This window comes from Eupeodes corollae, chromosome 1 (genome assembly GCF_945859685.1).
Source record: "Eupeodes corollae chromosome 1, idEupCoro1.1, whole genome shotgun sequence".
In the NCBI taxonomy this organism is placed as follows: Eukaryota; Metazoa; Arthropoda; class Insecta; order Diptera; family Syrphidae; genus Eupeodes; species Eupeodes corollae.
Window position 1 is genome coordinate 255,571,071 of NC_079147.1, and position 23,782 is coordinate 255,594,852.

Below are 23,782 nucleotides of genomic sequence, written 5' to 3' on the forward strand. Positions count from 1 at the left end.
AAAAAAAATTAATTACAATTTTTTACAAATGAATTCCTACCAAAAATACTATTAAATTATTTTAAAGTTCCCCATCGCAACAATAAAAAACATTTTTTTTGTTATTGCAATGGGAAATTATAATCATCCAATCCTCTACTCTTTTTTTTGAAATTTTCAAAGAATTGTCTCTGGTCGTAAAGATAATAATAATTTTTTTTTTCAACCACAATTTGAAAGACGTAGTTTTATTATTGTACATCAATATTATATATTAAAGTTAAAGAAAAATTACAATAATATATTCAAATAAGAAACAATAAGATAAGTACAGGTACCTGTAATCATTTTTTTAGATATTAACATTAAATGGTCTCTTAATGCAATCTTCATTAATAAATTAAAATTAATTAAGTTGTAAAATCTTTATAAAAAATGTGACACATATGTAATTGTTCACAGGTTTATTTAGATTGTGACTGAATTAACAATCAGCATTCAGCTCCCTTGATGAAAATCCCATCAGTAATTGTCGTATCTATGTGGATTAAAAGAAGAATCAGTATCGTTATAGAGGGTGATTTTTTGAGGTTAGGATTTTCATGCATTAGTATTTAACAGATCACGCGGGATTTCAGACATGGTGTCAAAGAGAAAGATGATCAGTATGCTTTGACATTTCATCATGAATAGACTTACTAACGAGTAACGCTTGCAAATCATTGAATTTTATTACCAAAATCAGTGTTCGGTACGAAATGTGTTCCGCGCTTTACGTCCGATTTATGGTCTACATAATCGACCAAGTGAGCAAACAATTAATGCGATTGTGACCAAGTTTCGCACTCAGTTTACTTTATTGGACATTAAACCAACCACACGAATGCGTACAGTGCGTACAGAAGAGAATATTGCGTCTGTTTCTGAGAGTGTTGCTGTGTTGCTGAAGACCGTGAAGACACATGGAAGATTTTACGCAAAGATCTTGGTGTAAAACCGTATAAAATACAGCTCGTGCAAGAACTGAAGCCGAACGATCGGCCACAACGTCGAATTTTCAGTGAATGGGCCCTAGAAATGTTGGCAGAAAATCCGCTTTTTTATCGACAAATTTTGTTCAGCGATGAGGCTCATTTCTGGTTGAATGGCTACGTAAATAAGCAAAATTGCCGCATTTGGAGTGAAGAGCAACCAGAAGCCGTTCAAGAACTGCCCATGCATCCCGAAAAATGCACTGTTTGGTGTGGTTTGTACGCTGGTGGAATCATTGGACCGTATTTTTTCAAAGATGCTGTTGGACGCAACGTTACGGTGAATGGCGATCGCTATCGTTCAATGCTAACAAACTTTTTGTTGCCAAAAATGGAAGAACTGAACTTGGTTGACATGTGGTTTCAACAAGATAGCGCTACATGCCACACAGCTCGCGATTCTATGGCCATTTTGAGGGAAAACTTCGGAGAACAATTCATCTCAAGGAATGGACCGGTAAGTTGGCCACCAAGATCATGCGATTTGACGCCTTTAGACTATTTTTTGTGGGGCCACGTCAAGTCTAAAGTCTACACAAATAAGCCAGCAACTATTCCAGCTTTGGAAGACAACATTTCCGAAGAAATTCGGGCTTTTCCGGCCGAAATGTTTTTTTTTCAATTTTATTTTCGAAAATTGTAGTGTATAATATATACAATTTTCCGGTTTTAAATTAAAACAAATTTTACTTTCGTAAGAATGGTGATTAATAAATTTTGTTTTTAAATCAAAAAATAGCTATCACATTTTTGATCATCAAATATTATTGAGACATTGCAAAAGCTTGTGCACTACGTTCGATATTAAAATCTTTTCATTGTTCTTGAGAAAAATTAAGAACAGAAGAACACCTAACCCGAATGTGTTTAAAACCTTAATTTCCAAGTTTAAACTTCATCGACCCAATGGTATTAGCTGTAGAAGCGAGGACAGACAGACATACAGACGGAATCAGTGGACCCACTTTTTCCGACTTCTCTTCCATCTTAATGTCATGTTTGAGTAAAGTCTCGAGTTCGAAATTGTTTACAAATGAAATATAGATACAAATATGTTGCAATTAAAAATATTCATAATTCCCGAAAAAGTCGCTCTTAAGAAACAATGATTTACAGAACATTTAAAATCGCTACATGGAATGCAAACGGTCTTATAGAACATTCATCGGAATTAAAAATATTTTTAGATCTAGAACATATCGATATTTGTCTGGTGTCCGAAACTCATTTCTCCAATGGGCAAAGTCTAGATAATGTAATAGAAAACTATTTATGTTACAACGTTCCACATCCAGCTGACAAGGCAAGAGGTGGATCGGCGATTTTTATAAAAGAATGCTTAAAACAATATGAAGTAGCCAAGTTTACTAGTGAAAATATGCAAGTAACAACTATTAGTATTGGTATGAAAAAGAAAAGGTTTCAGATAGCAGTCATATACTGCCCACCAAGGCGGTCTCCGAAAGAAAAGACTATACAGATCTATTTAATCTTTTTGGCCATAACGTTCTTGTTGGCGGAGACTTCAATGCTAAACACACCCATTGGGGTTCAAGACTTATATCAACAAAAGGCAAAAGACTTTTCCAAGCAGGCCGTAAATACAATTGCGAATTCCATTCCTCCAGGTCGTCAACTTCCTGGCCTTCCGATACTAACAAAATACCAGACGTTATTGAATTTTTCGTAGCTAAAGGAATCAAACGAAATCACATTAGTGTCGAAGGTAATTATGTCATCAGATCATATTCCAGTGATTCTATCACTAAGTGAATCGGAAGTACTAGAAAAAAGTAATCCGAAGCTTGAAAAAAAGAAAACAAACTGAAGTAATTTTAGAGAAAGGCTTTCAAGTTTTATAAATTTAAGATCTCACATGGATACAATCGAGCAAATTGACACTGATGTGCAACAGGCCGCTGAAGAAAGTACTCCAACATTTTCCAATAGAAGACATTATGAAATAAAATATCCTTTAGAGGTAAGAGAGTTGATAATAGAGAAAAGAAGAGCTCGAAGAAAATGGCAAAATACTAGATTTCCAGATGAAAAAACAACGTTTAACCGTATAAGCCACAATCTTAAAAAAACAAATTTACAAATTCAAAAATGATTCACTCAGTACATTTTTAAGGAATTTAACAACTCATGCTTCCACCGATTTTTCGCTATGGAAAGCAGCCAAGTGCCTGAAAAAACCGCAGTTACAAAACTCGCCCTTGAAATCTCAAGATGGGAAATTGATCAGTAACCCGAAAGAAAAAGCTAACCCTTTCGCTGAACATCTTGCGAATGTTTTTAAGCCATACTCATCAAACGCGGCTGAAAATAGCTTAAAGTTTGTTGATAAAATAGATGAAAGTGAAATACTAATTGTAAGACTTAAAGAAATAAAAAGTATGTGTTTACACCAACTATCAAATAAAAAATCACCAGGTTACGATCTAATTACTGCTCAGATTTTGAAACAAATGCCATTGAAAGCCTTCATAAAACTCCAATATATAATAAATGCATGCCTTAAGCACCGGTATGTCCCGCACCATTGGAAAATTGCTGAAGTAATTGTCATACCAAAGCCAGGTAAACCACCTAAAGAAGTGACGGCTTACAGACCAATATCACTTATACCAATTATGGTAAAAGTTTTTGAAAAACTGCTTCTGAAGAGACTTAGCAAAATCATAGAAGAAAGAAGGTTAATCCCAAACCATCTGGGTTAAACGATAGACCAAGTTCATAGAATATCGGATGTAATAGAAAAAGCATTAGAAGAAAAACAAGTATGTTCAGCTATTTCTTAGATGTTGCTCAAGCTTTTGACAAGGTTTGGCATGAGGGACTTGAGTACAAACTGCAAAGGGATCTTCCCAGGCAGTACTTTGAAATATTAAAATCGTATACATCTTAGACCGCTTGATTAGAGTAAGGTACGATCAAGAATATTTGGAATTGAAGAAAATAGAAGCCGGTTTACTATACACAAGGGATTTTCCAGTTGGTAATCACACCATAGTGGCTACTTTGGAAAAATGGCGTATCAAACTCAATGAAACAAAATCTTCACATATAAACTTTACAAATGAAAAGATAAACAATATTCTAATATTCATTAATAATCAAGTTGTTTCTTACGCCAATACGGCCAAATACATTATAATGACTTTGGATGCAAAGCTTAAGTGGGAAGCGCACATCAAAAAGAAAAGAAACTTGAAATATAGAAAAATGTACTGGTTACTTGGTAACAACTCTAATTTATCAATCCAAAACAAAAGAAGAGGCTGGGATGCGACCCACACTGATAACTTCCCATCCCGTCTGTCGATTTGTCTTGCTTAAAAGTTTGTCTATATGTATTTTTAAAAAATTTGCGCACTATTTTTTGTAGATTTTATTTTTTATGAAAAAAACGGACTGTTGGATTTTTATATAAAAATTACTGAATATTAAAAACAATATTTTCTCTGAAATAAAATAAGTTTGAAGCCAATATTTTTAATTTTTGAAAAGCTATTTGAGCCGAAAGTAAATTTTTACCAAGTTTTAGTATTGTTTTTTTCTTAGAGTTTTATTTTTTGTAAAAAAACTGTCAATTCGAATTTTTTAAAAATTTTACCAACTGTTGAAAACAATATTTCTTATAAGATAAAATTAGTTTGAAGCCAATATTTAAAATTTTTAAAGAAATATTTGAGTCGAAAATCAATTTTTACCAACTTTTATAAATTTTTTTTTAGGTTTTTATTTTTTGTAAAAAAACTGTCAATTCGATTTTTTTCAAACTTTAACTGAATGTTGACAACAAGATTTTTGAAAGATAAAAGTAAATTAAAGCCAATATCTCAAAGTTTTGAAAAGATATTTGAGTCGAAAATCAATTTTTACCAACTTTTATAAATTTTTTTTTAGGTTTTTATTTTTTGTAAAAAAAAATGTCAATTCGATTTTTCTCAAAATTTGTCCTAATGTTGAAAACAATATTTCTAATAAGAAAAAATTAGTTAGAACCTATTATCTCAAAGTTTTTAAAAGATATTTGAGTCGAAAATCATTTTTTACGAACTTTTGCTAATTTTTTTTTTCGGTTTTTAATTTTTTGTACAAAACTGTCAAATCAATTTTTTTAAAACTTTAACTGAATATTGACAATAAAATGTTTTGAAAGATAAAAGTAAATTAAAGAAAATATCTCAAAGTTTTGAAAAGATATTTGAGTCGAAAATCAATTTTTATCAACTTTTATACATTTTTTTTTAGGTTTTTATTTTTTGTAAAAAAAACTGTCAATTAGATTTTTCTCAAAATTTTATCAGATGTCAAAAACATTATTCTTCGTTGCACAAAACTGTTTTAGAGATGAAATCATATTTCAGTCGTAAAATTTTGGAGGTGACAAATTTTTTTTCAGTTTTATTGATTTATAAAAAAACCGTTATATTGATTTTTTTTTAAAATATACCTGTTTGGTATCACGTTACAATATATTATATACAATTTAATTCAAGTCTCTATCGTTTTTGGTTCGTAAGATATTTAAGGTTAACCAAAATTTTCACCTTTTTTTCAAACTGCTATGGTAAAAAAACCACCCACGCAATTTTCTTGAGAGCCCTTTCTGCATCTTTCTGTCCTATTATCGGTATAACAAAATTTATTTGAAGTCGATATCTCTTCTGGTTCTTGAGCTATGGACGACGAAAAAAACGTCGCGAACGTACGGACGAACGTACGTACACACGCACGCACAGACATCTTTCTAAAAATCTTTTATTTCGACTCTAGGGACCTTGAAACGTCGAGAAATGTCAAAATTTTCAATTTGACAAATCGGACCCATTACAATAACTTCCTATGGGAAGTTAATAATGCTGTATAATTATGTACTAAAGTCTGTTTGGACCTATGGAATCCAATTATGGGGCTGTACAAAGAAAACAAATACCGAAATTCCAAAACAAAGTCCTTCGTGGAATATTTAATGCACCTTGGTACATAAGAAATGCCGATCTACATCGTGACTTACAAATACAAATGGTTACAGAAGTTGTTAAAAAATACGCTGTATCGCACAACCAGAGACTGCAAAGTCATACTAATTCTGAAATAAAGTCTGTCTTGAATATAAGAAACCATGTTCGGAGATTAAGAAGAACTAAGCCTCATGAGCTTATGTTCTAAAAAAAAACATGGGAAAGTATTAAAAGTTTAAACTTCCCCCAAAGTGATTGTACAAAAGAAAGAAAAATCGGAAGTCGATCCTTCAAGATTGGTCCTGATGAAGAGGTGGTCTTAGTGGTTAAGATTCCCACACTACTTGGTGTCGAATACAAGTGTCTTTTGAAGATTTCCACCTGTCAGAAAAAAAAAATTCCCACTTACGAGAGTACTTCATTGCTTTACATATTTTACATGTTAAGATTCATTGTATTCAGAAATTTCATATATCATAAAGATAAGTTAAAAATTTAAATCAAAAAGCAAATACATTATCATGATTCAATTTAATCATAATTGATTAGGGAATCTTCTTTGAAATAAAATTAATATATACAAAAACAATCCAAAAATAAAAATAAGTATAAAAACTAAAAGCACCACACAAGACTTCTTTATGCATACTGATTATTTAGCAACATTTAAATAAACGATAACAATTATCGATATGTACGTTTCTACACACAATTTAATTATAAATAAGGTACCAAGTTCAAGTTTTCTAACTATAGCTATTTATCTATTAAAGAGAGATTTTTGAATAATAATTTTACATATGTTTATGTTAAAGAGCTTTTTTTAGATTGACTTTACTAAATTATGTAAATATACAAGAGCTATACAATTTTAGAAGCAATTTTTATTTCAAGACAAATGAATACGTATTTTTCAAATAATGTAACAATTTAAAAGTGTCTAATTTTAATACCAATATGCATTTCTTGAGTTTCAGGTTCATAAATCGGCCAAAAATATGATAAGAAATCATTCTAATCGTTAAATGATCCAATAAAAAAACCTCAAAAATAAGAATTTAAACAAAATTGCAATACTTCAAAACTTAACTTTGACTTTTTTAAGATACTATTCAGCTTTCTGTGGCAAGTAATTGTTATTGGTACGATTTGTTCAACTGACATTTTTTAAATTGGTCAACGTTTACAAATCCATGATTTGTAAACTTTCTAACTTTATGGGATACAGCAGAAATATATATTTTAAACGACGGGTTATTCATTTTGCGGTTTTAAGAGTATAGGGCTCGAATTTGACACTTGTCAAACTAAGTTCTTAAATCAATTTATTTTTTTTCCGTTGAAATTCAGACATTTACGAAAATGAATGGATTAACGATCGCACAACGCATACAAATAGTTAATACCTGATACAAAAATGGTGTGTCACAGCTACATATCGTACCTAAAGAGTGGATTATGGTTTACATAAATGTCTTACTACGCAAGCAATTGTGAAGAAATTTGAGGCGACTGGATTGGTTATAGATATTGTCTCGTTCGAACACAGCCATACTGAACCGAAGGAGCTCTGCTCTGCCTTGTGCCATAACGTCGCGATTGTACAGGAGTCGCCTATAAATGGTTCGTCGTCTGACGTGATAGATTGGCGGAACTGGGACGTCGTTGGAATAGTAATGCACGAAAGAGGATTCGGCTTATCGATATAAGCCGGTACAGAGTCGTCGTAAACACTGGGAAGGGGCAACGTTGAACCGCACATGACAACCATAAACGATCATCGGCCGTATGAGGGCCATGTAGCAAATTACCTTCACTCTGGGGTCAAGCCGACTGCTGTAAAACAGCCGTTTCGTCAGAGCGAAATCTCCTCCGGCCCTGGTCAGAGCAGCATTTATATGTCTGTCGAAATATAAATACTGATCTAACCAGATACCGAGGTACTTCACTACACTTTTGTTTGCTAATCGCAGCCCGTGAAGATCAACGATGACCATCTTGCGCCATTTCTTGCATGTATCCCTTGGTGCCCTAGCCAACGGAGTCCGGAAGAGAATTGTCTACGACTTTTAGACACTTAATTAACTTCCAGCCGTCGCAATATCGCTAAATCTTGTCGAAATCAAGCTGCAAGATAATTCTAATAACCTCAACCTTTCTGGCCGTTCTGTACGCAATTAGATCGTCGGCGTACGCAATTGCCTTTGTAAGATTACTTATCAGATCGCTTGTGTAAATGCTGAAGAGAATCGGTGAATTCACTGCTTCCTGTTGAAGACCATTTTTGATTAGGAATATTGTGGTACAAGTTACATTGCCACTTTTGATAACGAACTTTCTGCCGTTAAGCATACGGGGCTTATGCCAAGCCTTCTAACTATACGGTGTCAAAGGCCTTTTCCAAATCAACCAGAACAGAACCTGTGCATTGATTTATTCCATTGGATATCAAAAACGAGTTTAGACACAGCATGAAGTGTGTCACGACCTGCCTTGAATGCATTATTCCGTTATTCCGGTGCATTATTGAAGAGTCGATAAATGTCTTAATACAATATTTGATATACTATCGACATCTGCTGAATTTTTGTTTTTTTTTTAGCTGAAGCTCAACCTTTGTCACTAATATGGGACTCGGTCCCGTTTGCTCGGCGATTATGGCATTTGCCAAGGAATCGTCATTGAACCGCATGAAACCGCGGTTCTCAGATCGCCATTGTGTGATATCATTTCGAAGGTAAAAGTTATTATGTAGGGCTCTGTTTTGCAGGTCGTGGTTGGAGCGAATGCTAACATTCACCGCCTCCACTATTTCCTTCGGACCTTCAATTATGTAAAAGTCGTCAAAAAAAAAAAACTTTCTGGATCTATTTGCGCTGCCATAAGTACGTCTCTGATCTCTTCAGTTCTTTGGACTTTGCAGACACGGAAGGTCATTATCCTTCTTTTTCCTGAATATCTTGTTGATTTTAGGAAACATACTTGGGTCACTGGAATAAACTGACCGGAACCTGCTATCCCAGTTCTTGTTAATTGATACCCTGTAGTTCTCCTGAATCAACAGAATAATATTCTTTATTGACGACTTTAATGTCCTAAGCTCCAAGCCGTGTGGGTCTGTCAACGTTTAGACTTTGTAATAACAAAGAAATAGTATATAATATATACAGAGTTAATAATTATTTATTTGAATATTAAAGCTATGGCTAAGCCGTCAGCCTGGTTGGTAAATATAGGTACTTTCATTATTTATAATATTTAAAACTTTATATAATAGATTCAAAAATCAAACATATACTGTTATTAAAAGCATTCGGTACTTGTAAATTGCACTCAAAAAGTTGCTTAACATTTTCCAGTCACATCCGTTTAGAATTTGAAGTGTTTCTTGCATTGTTAATGTTTGTTTACCAACGAAACGTATCCTTTGTTGTTTAAATATAGGACATATACTTATAACATCAAAGCAATCCTCTTTGGATTTAAGATTACAAAGGGTACAAAATTGATTGAAGCTGCCGTTGTAAGGATTACCGTTTAAACTGAGTGTCTCTCTTCTTGCTTTAAAGATTAAAGATATTTCTTTGTAACTCAGTGAATCGTTGAAGTAATTTCTATTATTAAGGTTAAAATCAAGTTGAGAGTATAAAAGTCTGCTGTCAGATTCGCAGGCCTTAATAATGAATGCATCTCATATTGAGTCTTCATTCTTTTGGATAATTTTATAGAGCTGATCTTTTACATTGCACAAGTTGTTTATGTCTATACGGAGCATTTCTCCGCAAGAGCTTCCAATATATTGCCATTTCGCGAACCACCAATCCTTATTTCTCAATTCATATAAAAGCATCTTTTTGGATACTCTGGAGTTCTGAAAAGCACATATTTTGATTATAAAATCAGCCTGTGCTTTAAGTGTATTTATCATGAGTTGAGGTAAGCCTGTTTAAAAGTAGATTGCGTAACTTGGTGTGTTGAGTGGAAGATTGAAAAGTTTTTTCAAAAAATTCCTTTGGAATTTCTCAATAACCTCATATTCCTCTGATCCCCAAACCTGAGAGGCATAGCACAAGGTTGATTTAACAACAGCATCAAAAATTTTGTATTTGGCTGATAATTGTATCCTGTCGTTTGAAAAAACTTTTTTCCATGTTGAATTCAACAAACTCTGCGAAGTGTTGACCTTCTCTAATAGGTGTTTGTTAAAATCCAAAGTTGAGTTTAACTTGACTCCTAAGTACTTTATTTCTTTAGATATTTCCAAGAGATTCCCATTGTAGAACCATCTATTCCGAGTTTGAGATTGTACGGATCGTGAGAAAATCATCACTTTGGATTTAGGGGTATTCATGGTCAGCCCCCATTTGTTGCAGTAAGACGCCAACCGATTTATAATCAATTGTAAATTTTCAGGAGATTCGGACAATAGGACGAGATCATCTGCGTATAACAAAACATTTATTGTAGTACTTGCGATATTTATGCCTCCAGGAAGGTCATCTACTACGTCATTTATAAAAAGCGAGAAGAGCAGAGCGCTGAGCAGGCAACCTTGTTTCACTCCCGTACTTGTAACAAACCATTTTGAATAAGCCGAACCATCCCATACTGCTGCTTTTGTTTCAGTGTACATTTCTTTGATTACATTTAATAACTTCGAAGATATGCTCAGTTGCGATAGTTTATAAAAGAGCTCGTTTCTGTTCACTAGATCGAAGGCTGCTTTAAAATCAACAAAAAACGAGTACACTTTTTTATTCCTTGCTTGGAAAGCTTTTACAATTGAGGAAAGTGTAAAAATGTGTTCTATTGTAGAGTAATTTTTCCTAAAACCAGCTTGTAGGTTCGAGAGGATGTCTCTTTGTGTCACCCATTTGTCTAGTCTCTCTCCTAATATACCGCAGAAAATTTTAGCTATAACATTCATAAATGAAATGCCTCGATAATTTTCAGCACTATCCAAAGCACCTTTTTTTGTGAATGGGAAAAATCGCGGACTCCTTAAAGGAGGAAGGGATATCCGCATATGTAAAAACTTGATTGTATAAAGTTTTCAAGTGGTTGAAAAACGTAGGTGTTGCATTAGCGAAAAAATCGTATGTTATACCATCTTCACCTGGTGCCTTCCCATTTTTGGCTTTATTTATAACAGCTTTTATTTCATCGTTTGTTATATCAACGTCTAACATTTCATCCGATACTAATGGTTTAGCATATGAAAACGCCAGGTTGGAGTAATTGCAAAGGAGACTTTCAAAGTGACAGGAGAGCATTTCTGCAGTTAATTCAGGTCCGATTATATGTTTAAAGCCATTAATTCCTCTAGCTATCTTCCAAAATTCTTTCGAATACCTTGTTCTTCCAAGAGTTAGCGCTTGCTCGTTTTCATATTCTGTTTTTTTTTTTTAAACATACATTTTTGTATTGAGTGTTAGCTTCGATGTACCAATTTTTCAAATTGTAATTATTTGAATTTCGCATCACTCGCAGTAGTGCAAAAGATTTTTGCCTGGCTTTTAAACAATCTTTGTCAAACCATTTTTGTTTGAAACTTGTGCTGGTGTTTAAGTTTTTTGTTTAATGTTGAATTTCTAATACACTCTGTAAGCTGGATAGATTGTGCATCAGAAGATTCAGCTGTCGCATTTGCTGATATTAAGTTGTCCAAAAAAATTTTATATGCAGCTGTTTCCTCATTCTTCCATTTAAGCCTCGGTAGCAAATTTAAATTTTGTTGAATGTTAGAGGATTCAGTTGAAAATGTCACTTTTACTGGCATGTGATCTGAGAACGTTTTGCACTCTACTTCAAATTTATTGATTCGTTCTATCCAGTCATTATTAACTCCACAGAAGTCAATAACTGATTTTCCTTGCCCTGATACGAATGTATAGTGTCCTTCTTCATCTCCATCCGTACATCCATTTAGGATAACAGAATCATATATCATATAGCATATCAGATCCATTTTTATTGCAAATGTTGTCTTTTGAATTCCTGTTGTTAATGGAGATCTTTGGATTTAATATGTTTTGTATTGTAGTGATTTGTGAGTTGCTGGTCCTTGCATTCCAATCCCCTATCAGTAAAGTGCATTTGTTAGATAAACGCTGCATTGTGTTATGTAGTTTTTCAAAATCGACAAAAAGAAATATCATATACAAAATATTTCATATGTGTTTTTTAGTCAAAAGATGACATCTTCAGAAGTAATAGCCGCTCGAATAGCATGTTATTCTTTTTTTACAAATTATTATTTTCAAGTTTATATTTTTCCCTAAAATACCTAAAAATCATTGAAGCTATTACTCCAAGTTATTTGGAATATTTTTGAAGTACCACTTAAGATAAATATGCATGGAGGATGATAAAAATACAAGAAATCAAACATAGTGAACACAATTAACCATAAATAGCTTAAGTATGTTCTAAATACGATTTTAAAAGCTAAGCCACTTTGTTTACGTTACTTAAGTTAGTAAAAACAAAAATCAACCTAAAGCAGTTGTGATATGAATCAATAATCAACAATTAACAAATTCACTTGTCTACACAAGAATTTACCTAATACCTTACCTAAAAAAGATACCACAAATACAACAAGTCTGTGGCACAAAATTTGATAAACTTAATTAATTCAAAAGTTTACCAAAAATACGGTTCTCATTATGTATTCGAATTCTAATAAACGAGTAGTTTAAATTTTCTCTTAAAAAGGGTCATTTATTGGTTTAGTGTAAAAAGCTTATTTTATAAACTACACTTTGGTTCATAGGAATTGATGGTTCAAAGCTAAGGTAAGGGAATAAAGTACGCCCTGAACGTATTTTTCTATTTTTGCCTAAACACTTAATTATTAATTTTTAAATTTCTAGAAACAAAAAAAAATAGTTAAATAAAGGAAGTGAAGTGAAAAGTTACGCTTTTGTAAAACTGGTTACAGTAAAAATTTAAATTAAAAGCAACAAACAAAATACCATAGTTGGAAAAATAAAACATTACAGCCACTTTTAGTATCTGCGACCAAGTTCCGTCTTTTGTATTTATACCTCCGAACTATTTCTTGATTCTATCACAAAGTCCAAGAGTAGTCCAAAATATTGTTGTTGATAACTCTCAGAGCTTTTTTTTTGATAAAATAATTATGTATAAAAGCATAAAGACAATTAAATTTCAAAACAGTATCTATTCGGTTGTTAAACATTTTAAAGAAGGTAGAGAACAATTTGATTTTGTTTATTATTTAAATTATGTATCTTAAGCTTTATGATACCGGATTATTATTAATGATTGAAAGTGTGACAGATTGATTGTTATTAAGTTGTTAAATAATTATATATTTTTTTTATAATTATGATAATTATGATTTCTAAACAAAACAGAAAAAAATCCCTATTCTCGTGTTAACATTTTTTTATTTGTTTAATCTTAACAAGGAATACAAACATCTTTATTAACTATACTGATCGCGCGTGTCGTCATTTGATATGTTCCTATACAAGTTATACAACATTATGCCGTAATAACTAAATAAACAAAATAATTTGCCATAATAATAGAACACATTGAAATCATTCGGCTCTTTTAAAACAAAAACTTAAATACTATAATTATTATCTCTTTATTTGTAAGATTAATAATTTATGTGTTTTTTGACCTAGTGATAAGAAACTTTGTTGATACATTAAATGTAAAAAATAGTAATAAAAATATTAAATACAAATGTTTTGGTGATTTCGGAAAAAAAATTAATTATTTTTAATTTTTTAATGTACATATGCATACATATACATATATTTTTAGAAATTTGTTATTCTAAATCAGTATTAAAATATTATGTTAATTAGCCACAAAACATCATTTTTATGTTTCAATTAAAATAACCAATGTTTATATTTGTGTTTAAACAAATTGATATGAGACCAAAACTAAACACTAAACATAAACAATAATAAAAAAGAGATACAAAACTGATAAATAAAAATTGTGCAAGTGGCTTCAAGTTCTAAACTAACTGGTAAACTTATTCAAGAAATTTTAAATAACCTTTAAGTATTCGGAAGAAAATATCGAGTAATCAATTTTCTTTAAAATTTATTTCTGAAGAGAGTGAAATTATGATACAAATTATAGTAAAATGTATTGCATTAACATATGTTCTTATTCTTATTTCTTATATTTTGAATATCAAAACCTATTTGAAGAAAAATTAAACGTCCAGCTAAGTATAAGGTTCTTCTTAAACTATACTTAAAAAAGAGGCTGGGATGCTACCCACACTGATAACTTCCCATCCCGTCTGTCGATTTGTCTTGCTTAAAAGTTTTTCTATATGTACTCGTATCAATTTTTACCAAATTTGCGTACTATTTTTTGTAGATTTTATTTTTTATGAAAAAACTGACTGTTGGATTTTTATATAAAAATTACTGAATATCAAAAACAATATTTTCTGTGAAATAAAATAAGTTTGAAGCCAATACTTTTAATTTTTGAAAAGCTTTTTGAGTCGAAAAAAAATTTCTACCAACTTTTGTTAATTTTTTTTTCGGTTTTTAATTTTTTGTAAGAAAACTGTCAATTCGATTTTTTTCAAAATTTTACTGAATGTTGACAATTATTTTTTTTAAAGATGAAAGTAAATTAAAGCCAATATCTTAAAGTTTTTAAAAGATATTTGAGTCGAAAATCAATTTTTACCAACTTTTATTAATTTTTTTTTAGGTTTTTATTTTTTGTAAAAAAACTGTCAATTTGATTTTTCTCAACATTTTTCAGAATGTTGAAAACAATATTTCTTATAACATAGAATAAGTTTAAAGCCTAAATTTTAAGTTTTTGAAAAGATAATTTTTACCAACTTTGAGTAATGTTTTTTTTAGATTCTTATTTCTTATAAAAAAAAACTGTCAATGCGATTTTTTTCAAAATTTTATCAGATGTCAAAAACATTATTCTTCGTTGCACACAATTATTTTGGAAATGAAATCATATTTAAGTCGTTGGAATATATTAAGATATTTTGCGTTTTCGGTTCGTAAGATATTTAGGGTTAACCAAAATGTTTACCTTTTTTTTAAACTACTATGCCCATGGTAGTTTTCTTGAGAGCCCTTTCTGCATCTTTCTGCCTTATTATCTGTATAACACAATTTATTTTAAGTCGATGTCTCTTCTGGTTCTTGAGCTATGGACGACGAAAAAACGTCGCGAACGTACGGTAAGAGAATACCAACGTTGTAGAAGATGCTTGAAGAAACACAATATACGGAATGGCCCCTTAACATCACTTTGCGGCAAAGACAATTGCACCTTTAAACATCATCCGCTATAGCACAATGATCAAAACAACGTCGAGAAGAGGTGAAAGGAAACGTTTCGGTCCATATGAAAAGCCATTGCAACGCTCATCGTAACAATTGTGAATCCACCCTATTTCGTAAATGTTCGGTGATGTCATTTACTCGAGCTAGAAATCCAATTTTGTTTGCATATAACATCTCTCAGAGTGATCTTAATCGCGTTACGGTGCAAAAGGATTTGGGGGTTATTTTTAACTCTCAGTTGAGTTTCGCCTTGCATATAGACTTTTTGATCTCAAAATCGAATGCTATGCTTGGTTTTATATTTAGAAATTCTAAGGAATTTAGCGACCCTTACACGTTAAAGACTCTGTTCGTATCCTTAGTTCGGTCTTATCTTGAATATTGCTGTACAATATGGTCACCCTACTACAACAAAGGATCATTACGGCTGGAACGTATTCAAAAAAGATTTACAAAATTTGCTTTGCGTAGAACTTACTTGCATTCTGATATGCCTAGCTATAATATAAGATGCCAATTAATTCAATTAAAGCCACTCCAAAACAGACGAGATTATTATTTCGCAATGTTTGCCAGGGACATTCTGTGTAACCACATTGATAGCCCTAAGTTGCTGTCTTTATTTAATATCTATGCTCCTGCGCGTTTCCTACGACCTAGAGAAAACGAGTTAAATAAATAAATAAATAAATATTTCGAATCGTACCAGTGATCCTGTATGAGAATGGATCTCAAATTAAGACTTTCGCTTTCCTGGATGATGGTTCGTCCTTGACCTTGATGGACGAGGAACTCGCAACCCAACTTAATATGAAAGGTAAACCTCAGCCGTTGTGTCTAAAGTGGACTGGCAACACTAATAGATATGAAAACCAGTCACAATTGCTCACTCTCCGAATTTCAAGCACAGTACCTGATGCTGAGATTTATGCATTTTCTGACGTTCACACTGTGAAGAACCTATCGCTGCCTTATCAATCTCTAAATTTCGAAGACCTACAGAATAAATATGAACATCTCAAAGGACTACCCATCGAATCGTATGATAATCAATCTCCACGTTTGTTAATTGGCCTGAAGCATACAAAATTGGGACTTCCTCTAAAATGTCGAGAACGGAGAACCGAAGAGCCGGTCGCAACTAAGACTCGTTTGGGATGGCTAGTGCATGGTGGTTGCTCTCAACAGTTACATGACGGTGAATTAAGATACCAACACCACAATTTTCACAAAGGCGATTAGCTTGTCTTCACAAGAGAATGAAAAGGGAGCCGCAGCTGGCTAAATCCCCAGACGAGAAGATCAAACAATTTATCAAAAAAGGGTATGCTAGAAAGCTCACAAAAGAAGAAGTAGCCAAAATATGTGACCGCTGTTGGTATCTTCCTATATTTCCTGTTTTCAAACCAAACAAACTTATAGCTGTTTTGTTTAAATTCAGAGAAGACCTAGTTGCAATCTTCGCAGATATCATGGAAATGTACATAGGAAGTTATTGTTATGGGTCCAATTTGTCGCATTGGAAATTTTGACATTTCTCGACGTTTCTAGGTCTCTAGAGTCGAAATAAAAGATTTTTAGAAAGATGTGTACGTACGTCCGTATGTCCGTACATTCGCTACTTTTTCTTCGTCGTCCGTAGCTCAAGAACCAGAAGAGATATGGACTTCAAATAAATTGTATTTATACAGATACTTATGCAGAATTATGCAAAAGGGGCTCTCAAGAAAATAGCGTGGGTGGTTTTTTTTACCATAGCAGTTTAAGAAAACGGTGAACATTTTGTTTAACACTAAATATCTTACGAACCAAAACCGATAGAGACTTATATTCAATTTTATATAATATATTGTAACGCGATACCAAACAAATATACTTTTTGAAAAAAAAAATACAATTATGTAACTATTTTTTTTTAAATCAAAAAAACTGAAGAAAAAAATTTGTCAACCCGAAAATTTTACGAATACAAAATTATTTCATCTCTAAAAAAAATTTGTGCTACGAAAAATAACGTTTTTAACATCTGGTAAAATTTGGAGAAAAATCGAATTGATAGTTTTTTCTACAAAAAATAAAAACTTAAAAAAAACATTACTCAAAGTTGGTAAAAATTGAATTTCTGCTCAAATATCTTTTCAAAACTTTGTGATATTGGCTCGAAAATACTTTTATTTTTTAACTAATTTTATTTTCAACATTCAGTTATATTTTGAGAAAAATCGCATTGACAGTTTTCTTACAAACAATAAAAACTTAAAAGAAAAAAATTTTAAAAAAGTTGGTAAAAATTAATTTTCGGCTCAAATATCTTTTCAAAAATTTGAGTTTATGGCTTCCAGCCAATTTTAACTTATAAGAAATATTGTTTTCAAGATTCAATAAAATTTTAAGAAAATTCTTATTGAAATTTTTTACAAATAAACTAAAAACCTAAAAAAATATAACAAAAGTTGGTAAAAATATTATTTTTGACGCAAACATCTTATCAAAACTTTAAGATATTGGCTTTAAACTACTTTTATTTTTCAAAAAATATTGTTGTCAACATTCAGTAAAATTTTGAAAAAAATCGAATTAACAGTTTTTGTACAAAAAAAAAAACTAAAAACCTAATAAACATTTAACAAAAGTTGGTAAAATTTGATTTTCGACTCAAATATCTTTTCTAAAATTTGAGATTATGGTTTCCAACTAATTTTATCTTATAAGAAATATTGTTTTCAACATTCAGTAAAATTTTGAGAAAAATCAAATTTACATTCTTTTTTAAAAAAATAAAAACCCAAATTAATTAAAGTTGGTGAAAATTGTTTTCAACAAAATTTCTTTCCAATACTTTGAGAGATTGAGCTTAAACTACTTTTGTCTTTAAAAAATGATGTTTTCAACATTCACTTAATTTCTGAGAAAAATCTAATAGACAGTTTTTTACAAAAAAAATAAAAACCTTAAAAAAAAGAATACTAAAGCTTGGTAAAAATTTACTTTCGACTCAAATAGCTTTTCAAAAATTAAAAATATTGTCTTCTAACTTTTTTTATTTCACAAAAAATATTGTTTTCGTTATTCAGTAGTTTTTTTTCATAAAAATCCAACAAATTAAATCTCCAAAAAAATACACAAATTTGGTAAAAATTGATGTTCGGTTCTTGATATCTCTCAAATTAATTTAATTTATCCAGTTGTAAAAATTTAAGAAATGCTACTAAAATTCGTAAAAATTTGTTTTTGACTAAAAATCTTTTTAACAAAACCAAGCAAGGCTTGCTAACACTTTTCTATACCAATGGTAATAAATCATGCTATATTAATTTATTTATTTTCTTAATTTTAGCTCAGGATGATTTCCCTGACCGAATGGCTGTTGTTTATCATAACTTTACTCTTCGGTTTATACGTTTGGTCAAAATATAAATTATCATATTGGCGAAGGAAAAATGTTCCCTTCATCGAACCAAACATTTTCTTGGGAAGTCTTCAAGATATGTTAAAAATGTCCAAGAGCGGTGCTGAGAATTTACAAGACCTCTACAATCACACAAATGCCAAGGATCAGCCTATCCTCGGAATTTACATTTTAAATAAGCCCGTTTTGTTGGTTCGTGAACCGGAATTGATAAAATCAATATTGATAAAGAATTTTAATAAATTCTCAAATCGTTATTCTTCGACTGATGTTAAAGGTGATCCTTTGGGATCGAGTACTTTGTTCTTCATCAAAAATCCACATTGGAAGGAATTGCGTTCGAAGTTGACGCCTGTGTTTTCAAGTGGAAAAATCAAGCAAATGTTTCCACTTATTCTTGACGTAAGTTAAAAAAAACTAGCACTTTCTTCTTAAAATATCTTAAATCATATGAATCTTTTACGCATTTATTCCAAAGGTTGGCAACGAGCTGGATGAGCATCTTTTGGCTTTAGAAGCTGATCAGGATAAAAGCTTTGTTGAAGAGGTTAAGGAAATCTGCGCCCTCTATACCACAGATGTGATAGCATCGGTGGCATTTGGTATACAAGCGAATTGTCTTAACAATCCCGAGTGTGAGTTTCGACGAAACGGTAGAAGTATCTTTAACTTCACTCTACACAGGGCTCTTCAATTTACTTTTGCCTTCTTTATACCCTATCTGACACCACTTGTTCGATGCAGGATCTTCCCAAAAGAAGCTGAAAAATTCATTCGAAAATCCATTAACTTTGTCATGAGTGAAAGAATGAAGAACGGTAATAGCCGCAATGATTTAATAGACGTTTTGATAGCTTTCAAAAAAGCAGCTGAGGATAGAAATGACATGAGCAGTGCCTTGGCAATGAATAACGAAATTTTAGTAGCACAGGCTGCTATCTTTTTTGTTGCTGGTTATGAGACTTCTTCGGCGACAATGTCATTCTGTTTGTACGAATTGGCAAAGAATTCTGAAATTCAGAAGAGATTGCGTGAAGAGATCAAAGGTGCTTTGAAGGCGAATGATGGCAAGTTAACTTATGAAGCTGTCAATGAAATGGATTATCTGAATATGGTGGTCATGGAGGTTTTGAGAATGTATCCACCACTTCCGTTCTTGGATCGACAATGTACTTTGGCGAAAGATGAGAAGGAATTCTCCTTGGAACCTGAATCTAACTTTGCTATACCCAATAATATGCCTGTGTTCATTCCGACTTTTGGCATCCAAAGAGATCCTAAGGTAAGATTTGTTGTTTTTTAAGATAAAGTGATATTCGGATATCCGTATCCATACGAATAAGATTCTTAAGATTCAAAACATCCGAATAGTGTGGGATATCCGATATTCAAATTTGTTTCAGTTATTATGATAGCGTATCAACTATGTTTTGGCTGTCCGAATTATCCGAATAGTTAAAAGAACTACAAGAAACCTTTTAATATAATTTTGTTTTTTGTATTTTTTCTTTCTTCTAGTACTTCCCGAATCCCGAACAATTTGATCCTGAAAGATTTTCCCTAGAGAACAAAGCAAACCTTCATCCTTATACTTATATGCCATTCGGTTTAGGACCACACAATTGTATTGGAGAACGTTTTGGACTTGTGCAAGCTAAAGTCGGTCTAATCCATATTCTCAAAAATCATTATGTTGACGTTTGTGATAAATCGCACAGTAAAATGAAACTCGATCCCAAGGCTTTAGTTATTCAATCAGAAGGTGGTATATTTTGTAAGTTTGTCCGAGATCCCTTAATCTAGATTCTTAACTTTAAGGCTGCAATGCAAAAACAAAATATTATTATAATTTTACATGATACCAAAATAAAATCTATGCACATATTATACATAATGTTTAGGTAGTTTATAAAACATTGTCTTTTATTTAAATTTAATCACAATCTGAGAATAAACCAAATTCAAGATTTAACAACAAAAATTAGGTAAATTTTTCAGTTAATTGTTTAGCAAAACTACATTTTTCGACGCAAAAAACAAAAACTAAAAATAATTTCTATTGTTTATGTAAACAAAAACAAATGTTATTGTATGTAGGTAGTTTATTATTGTGATGCTGATTGGATCATCCATTCCCGCTCCCCCCCCCCCCCCCCCTAGACACACAAATTGAAGTCTGCGTTTTAAGAAATAAATTCTAAACACGAACTTCTTATAATTTGTCAACCTAATTATAATTTATAACATTTTCGCTGTTCTACGCTAAAAAGTAATAACAATAACAAAATTTTAAACAGCGATGCTATGTTGTACAATTATACAAATGTACATATGTACAAACGTCATACATTATGTCATGCTTCAATAAATGTTTATAAAAACACAACCCATAGCAAAAACAAATATTAGAATGTGAAACGGCAGCGGGTGATTAATGATTATTTTTTCCCGAATTTTTTAAATTACGTATGCAACTTTAGTTTATACTGCCTGGAGCTTTTTGGTAAAATGTTATAAATAAGTCTTACAGCGTGTAGAATACTTGATTTCAAGGTCGTGTATTAGGTAAACAAAAATAGTAATTACCGGCTTTTTTTAAACGTGCTTCAAGAGTAGTGTGTTAAGCATATTATGATTTCAAGGAAACATACAAACATTTTTATATGAGCAAAAAATGAAGCTTCTCTTACTTAAAAGGTTTGTAGGTTTTCGTGTTTTATTAAAAAAAGAGTGTCAGTTAAATTAATCCTAAAAATGTTTAAATTACCAACAATATTTTTTATATAAAGAAATAGTTACTTTGAAAATCTAATTTTATTAAATAGATTTTCAGTCGAAAACAAATTTTTACCAATTGAAGTAGCATTTCTTAATTTTTTGCAAATTGGATGAATGAAATTTCAAATTTTTTAAAAGCCATTTGAGTCAAAAGTAAATTTTTTACCAAGTTTTATTAATTTTTTGTTTAGGTTTTTATTTTTTGTAAAAAACTGTCAATTCGATTTTTTTCAAAATTTGTCCGAATATTGACAACAATATTCAGCCTTATCATGAATTCCATCGTAATCGGAAATGTGCTCCGAGTCCCGAAAAATCGATCACAAAATTCATTCGTAGTGAAAAATCTTCTACGAATTTCGAAGTTCGTGAAATTTGGTATCCTTCAATCCGAATGAAACGGAAATGTTGCCTCTTTTTCTACGGCAAGTAATTTGTGTCGGAATCTTTGGAAACAGTTGTGTTGTTTATAAATATGTAAGTATTAACCAATTTGTTTTTCTTTTAATAATATTTGTTGCTTTAGAAGGGCAAAAACAACAAATAAGGCACAATACGAAAGGCTTTATCAATTATTAAATGAGAAACCGGACATAGCTCAAGGATATACTAAGGCTCCAAAAGAAGATGTGACGCAGTTCTGGGAAATAGTTAAATCCGAACTGAATGCTCTTGGGCCACCTTCAAAAGAAGCTTCAGTTTCGAGAAAATTACGTGAAAGATTCTGCTATAAAAAAATATTTTTAAACCCTTCTTAAAACTCTTAGGTTTGGTTAGATTGGAAATCTTACATAAAAAAGAAACTTATCGACAACAAAAAAGAGATAAATGCAACTGGTGGCGTCAACATTCCTTCTCAAAGCTGGAGGAAGGAGTCATTCAGCTAGCAGGGCTACAAACTTCCACACCAGGAATACAAAACCTGAATTCATTTGGGTTTGGAAGCTCTGCTGAGCATGGGAGGTTCACAGTCCGAAACAGAAAATGTGGCTCCTGAGCTTGATGACCCACCTGTAGATGTGTCCATGTCATCCGATCGTGACACATATCGGAAAAATCAGTCTTCAACTGCCTTAAATGATACTGCAAACCTCTTAAGGAAGCAAATTGAATTGCAAAACAATTTTTATTCAAAAACAGAGAAGTATTACGAGGAACAAATAAAACTAATGGAAGATATTGCTGCAAACACAAAGAGAATATACAGAGGAACAGACAGATTGGGTGACATGAAAAAAAAAAAAAACAAATTGAAGAAACACGAAGACACAACAAAATACAAGAAGAGCTTCTACAAAAAAAAAAGTTGAAATAAAACTTAAAAAGCTGGAAATAGAAGAGGAGAAGCTAGTTCGCCACAACCTGAATTAGTTTATGGTTTTAAAAAACTAATTTGATCCATTTTGAAAAAGTTCCTATTGTAATGCTGTGAAAGCTTTTAAATAAGATTAGATTTAAGATTCTGTGGACTGTGAAAGTAATTTTTTATTTTCAATAAATTTTCTTTTTTTAAACAAATGTGTTCCAAATGTTATCCCGTTTGCAACATTTTGGTAACTACTCGAATCATCAATGCCGATATTTTCCTGTGATAATTCTTGGTCCTCAAATATCAAAGTGAGGAATATTCGTATAGTCCAAGACACGATAATGTATGCAGATATTATGCAATGCACAAACCACATTGATAATCTGTGCTGCTTTTTGTGGACTGTAATGTACATAGTTGACGTGCACTCACCCAGTATGCACCGAAATCTGTTTTTCAAAATCCCTATAGTTCTTTCCACAACAATTCGTGTTTTGCTGTGTTTACTATTGTATTCCTGATATTTGGATTGGAAGTATCGTCTTGCGTTGCTTAGGTTCCATATGTGAGAATCATGGCTCGCACCAGGATAGCGGGCATCAACGCATCTTATTCTTAAGTTGTGGTCACAAATCTTAAACGAAATTCACATACATAATTTCATAATAAAGTTCATCGATGATAAATTATTTTACCAGCATAACATTTATACTAAAGTTTCCTTTTTTATTGTAATATAACCACTTTTCTTCGGGTGGAGCAATTATATTTATATGTGTTCCATCGACACACATAATGATGCCTGGGAAACTCGCCTTCGAATAGAAGTCTCTTTTCGCATTCATTTTTTCCGACTCGCTCATCTGGATTTGTATCCACACAGGACAGAGTCTTCTTTCCATTACATTCAACACAGTTTTGAGTGTTGAAGAAAATGTGGACTGTGCCATGCCAACTTCATATTCGTTACCAACATC

General features: G+C 31.8%; 1 protein-coding gene across 1 annotated transcript; it reads left to right on the forward strand.

The window, feature by feature from the left end:
* The first annotated feature begins 18,646 nt into the window (after nt 1-18,646).
* On the forward strand, nt 18,647-20,529 carry LOC129941859 (probable cytochrome P450 6g2). The gene is made up of 3 exons (XM_056050611.1): nt 18,647-19,120; nt 19,197-20,000; nt 20,237-20,529. The coding sequence occupies exons 1-3, from the start codon at nt 18,653-18,655 to the stop codon at nt 20,519-20,521; spliced, it is 1,557 nt and encodes a 518-aa protein (XP_055906586.1). The 5' UTR covers nt 18,647-18,652; the 3' UTR covers nt 20,522-20,529.
* The last annotated feature ends 3,253 nt before the right edge of the window (nt 20,530-23,782 follow it).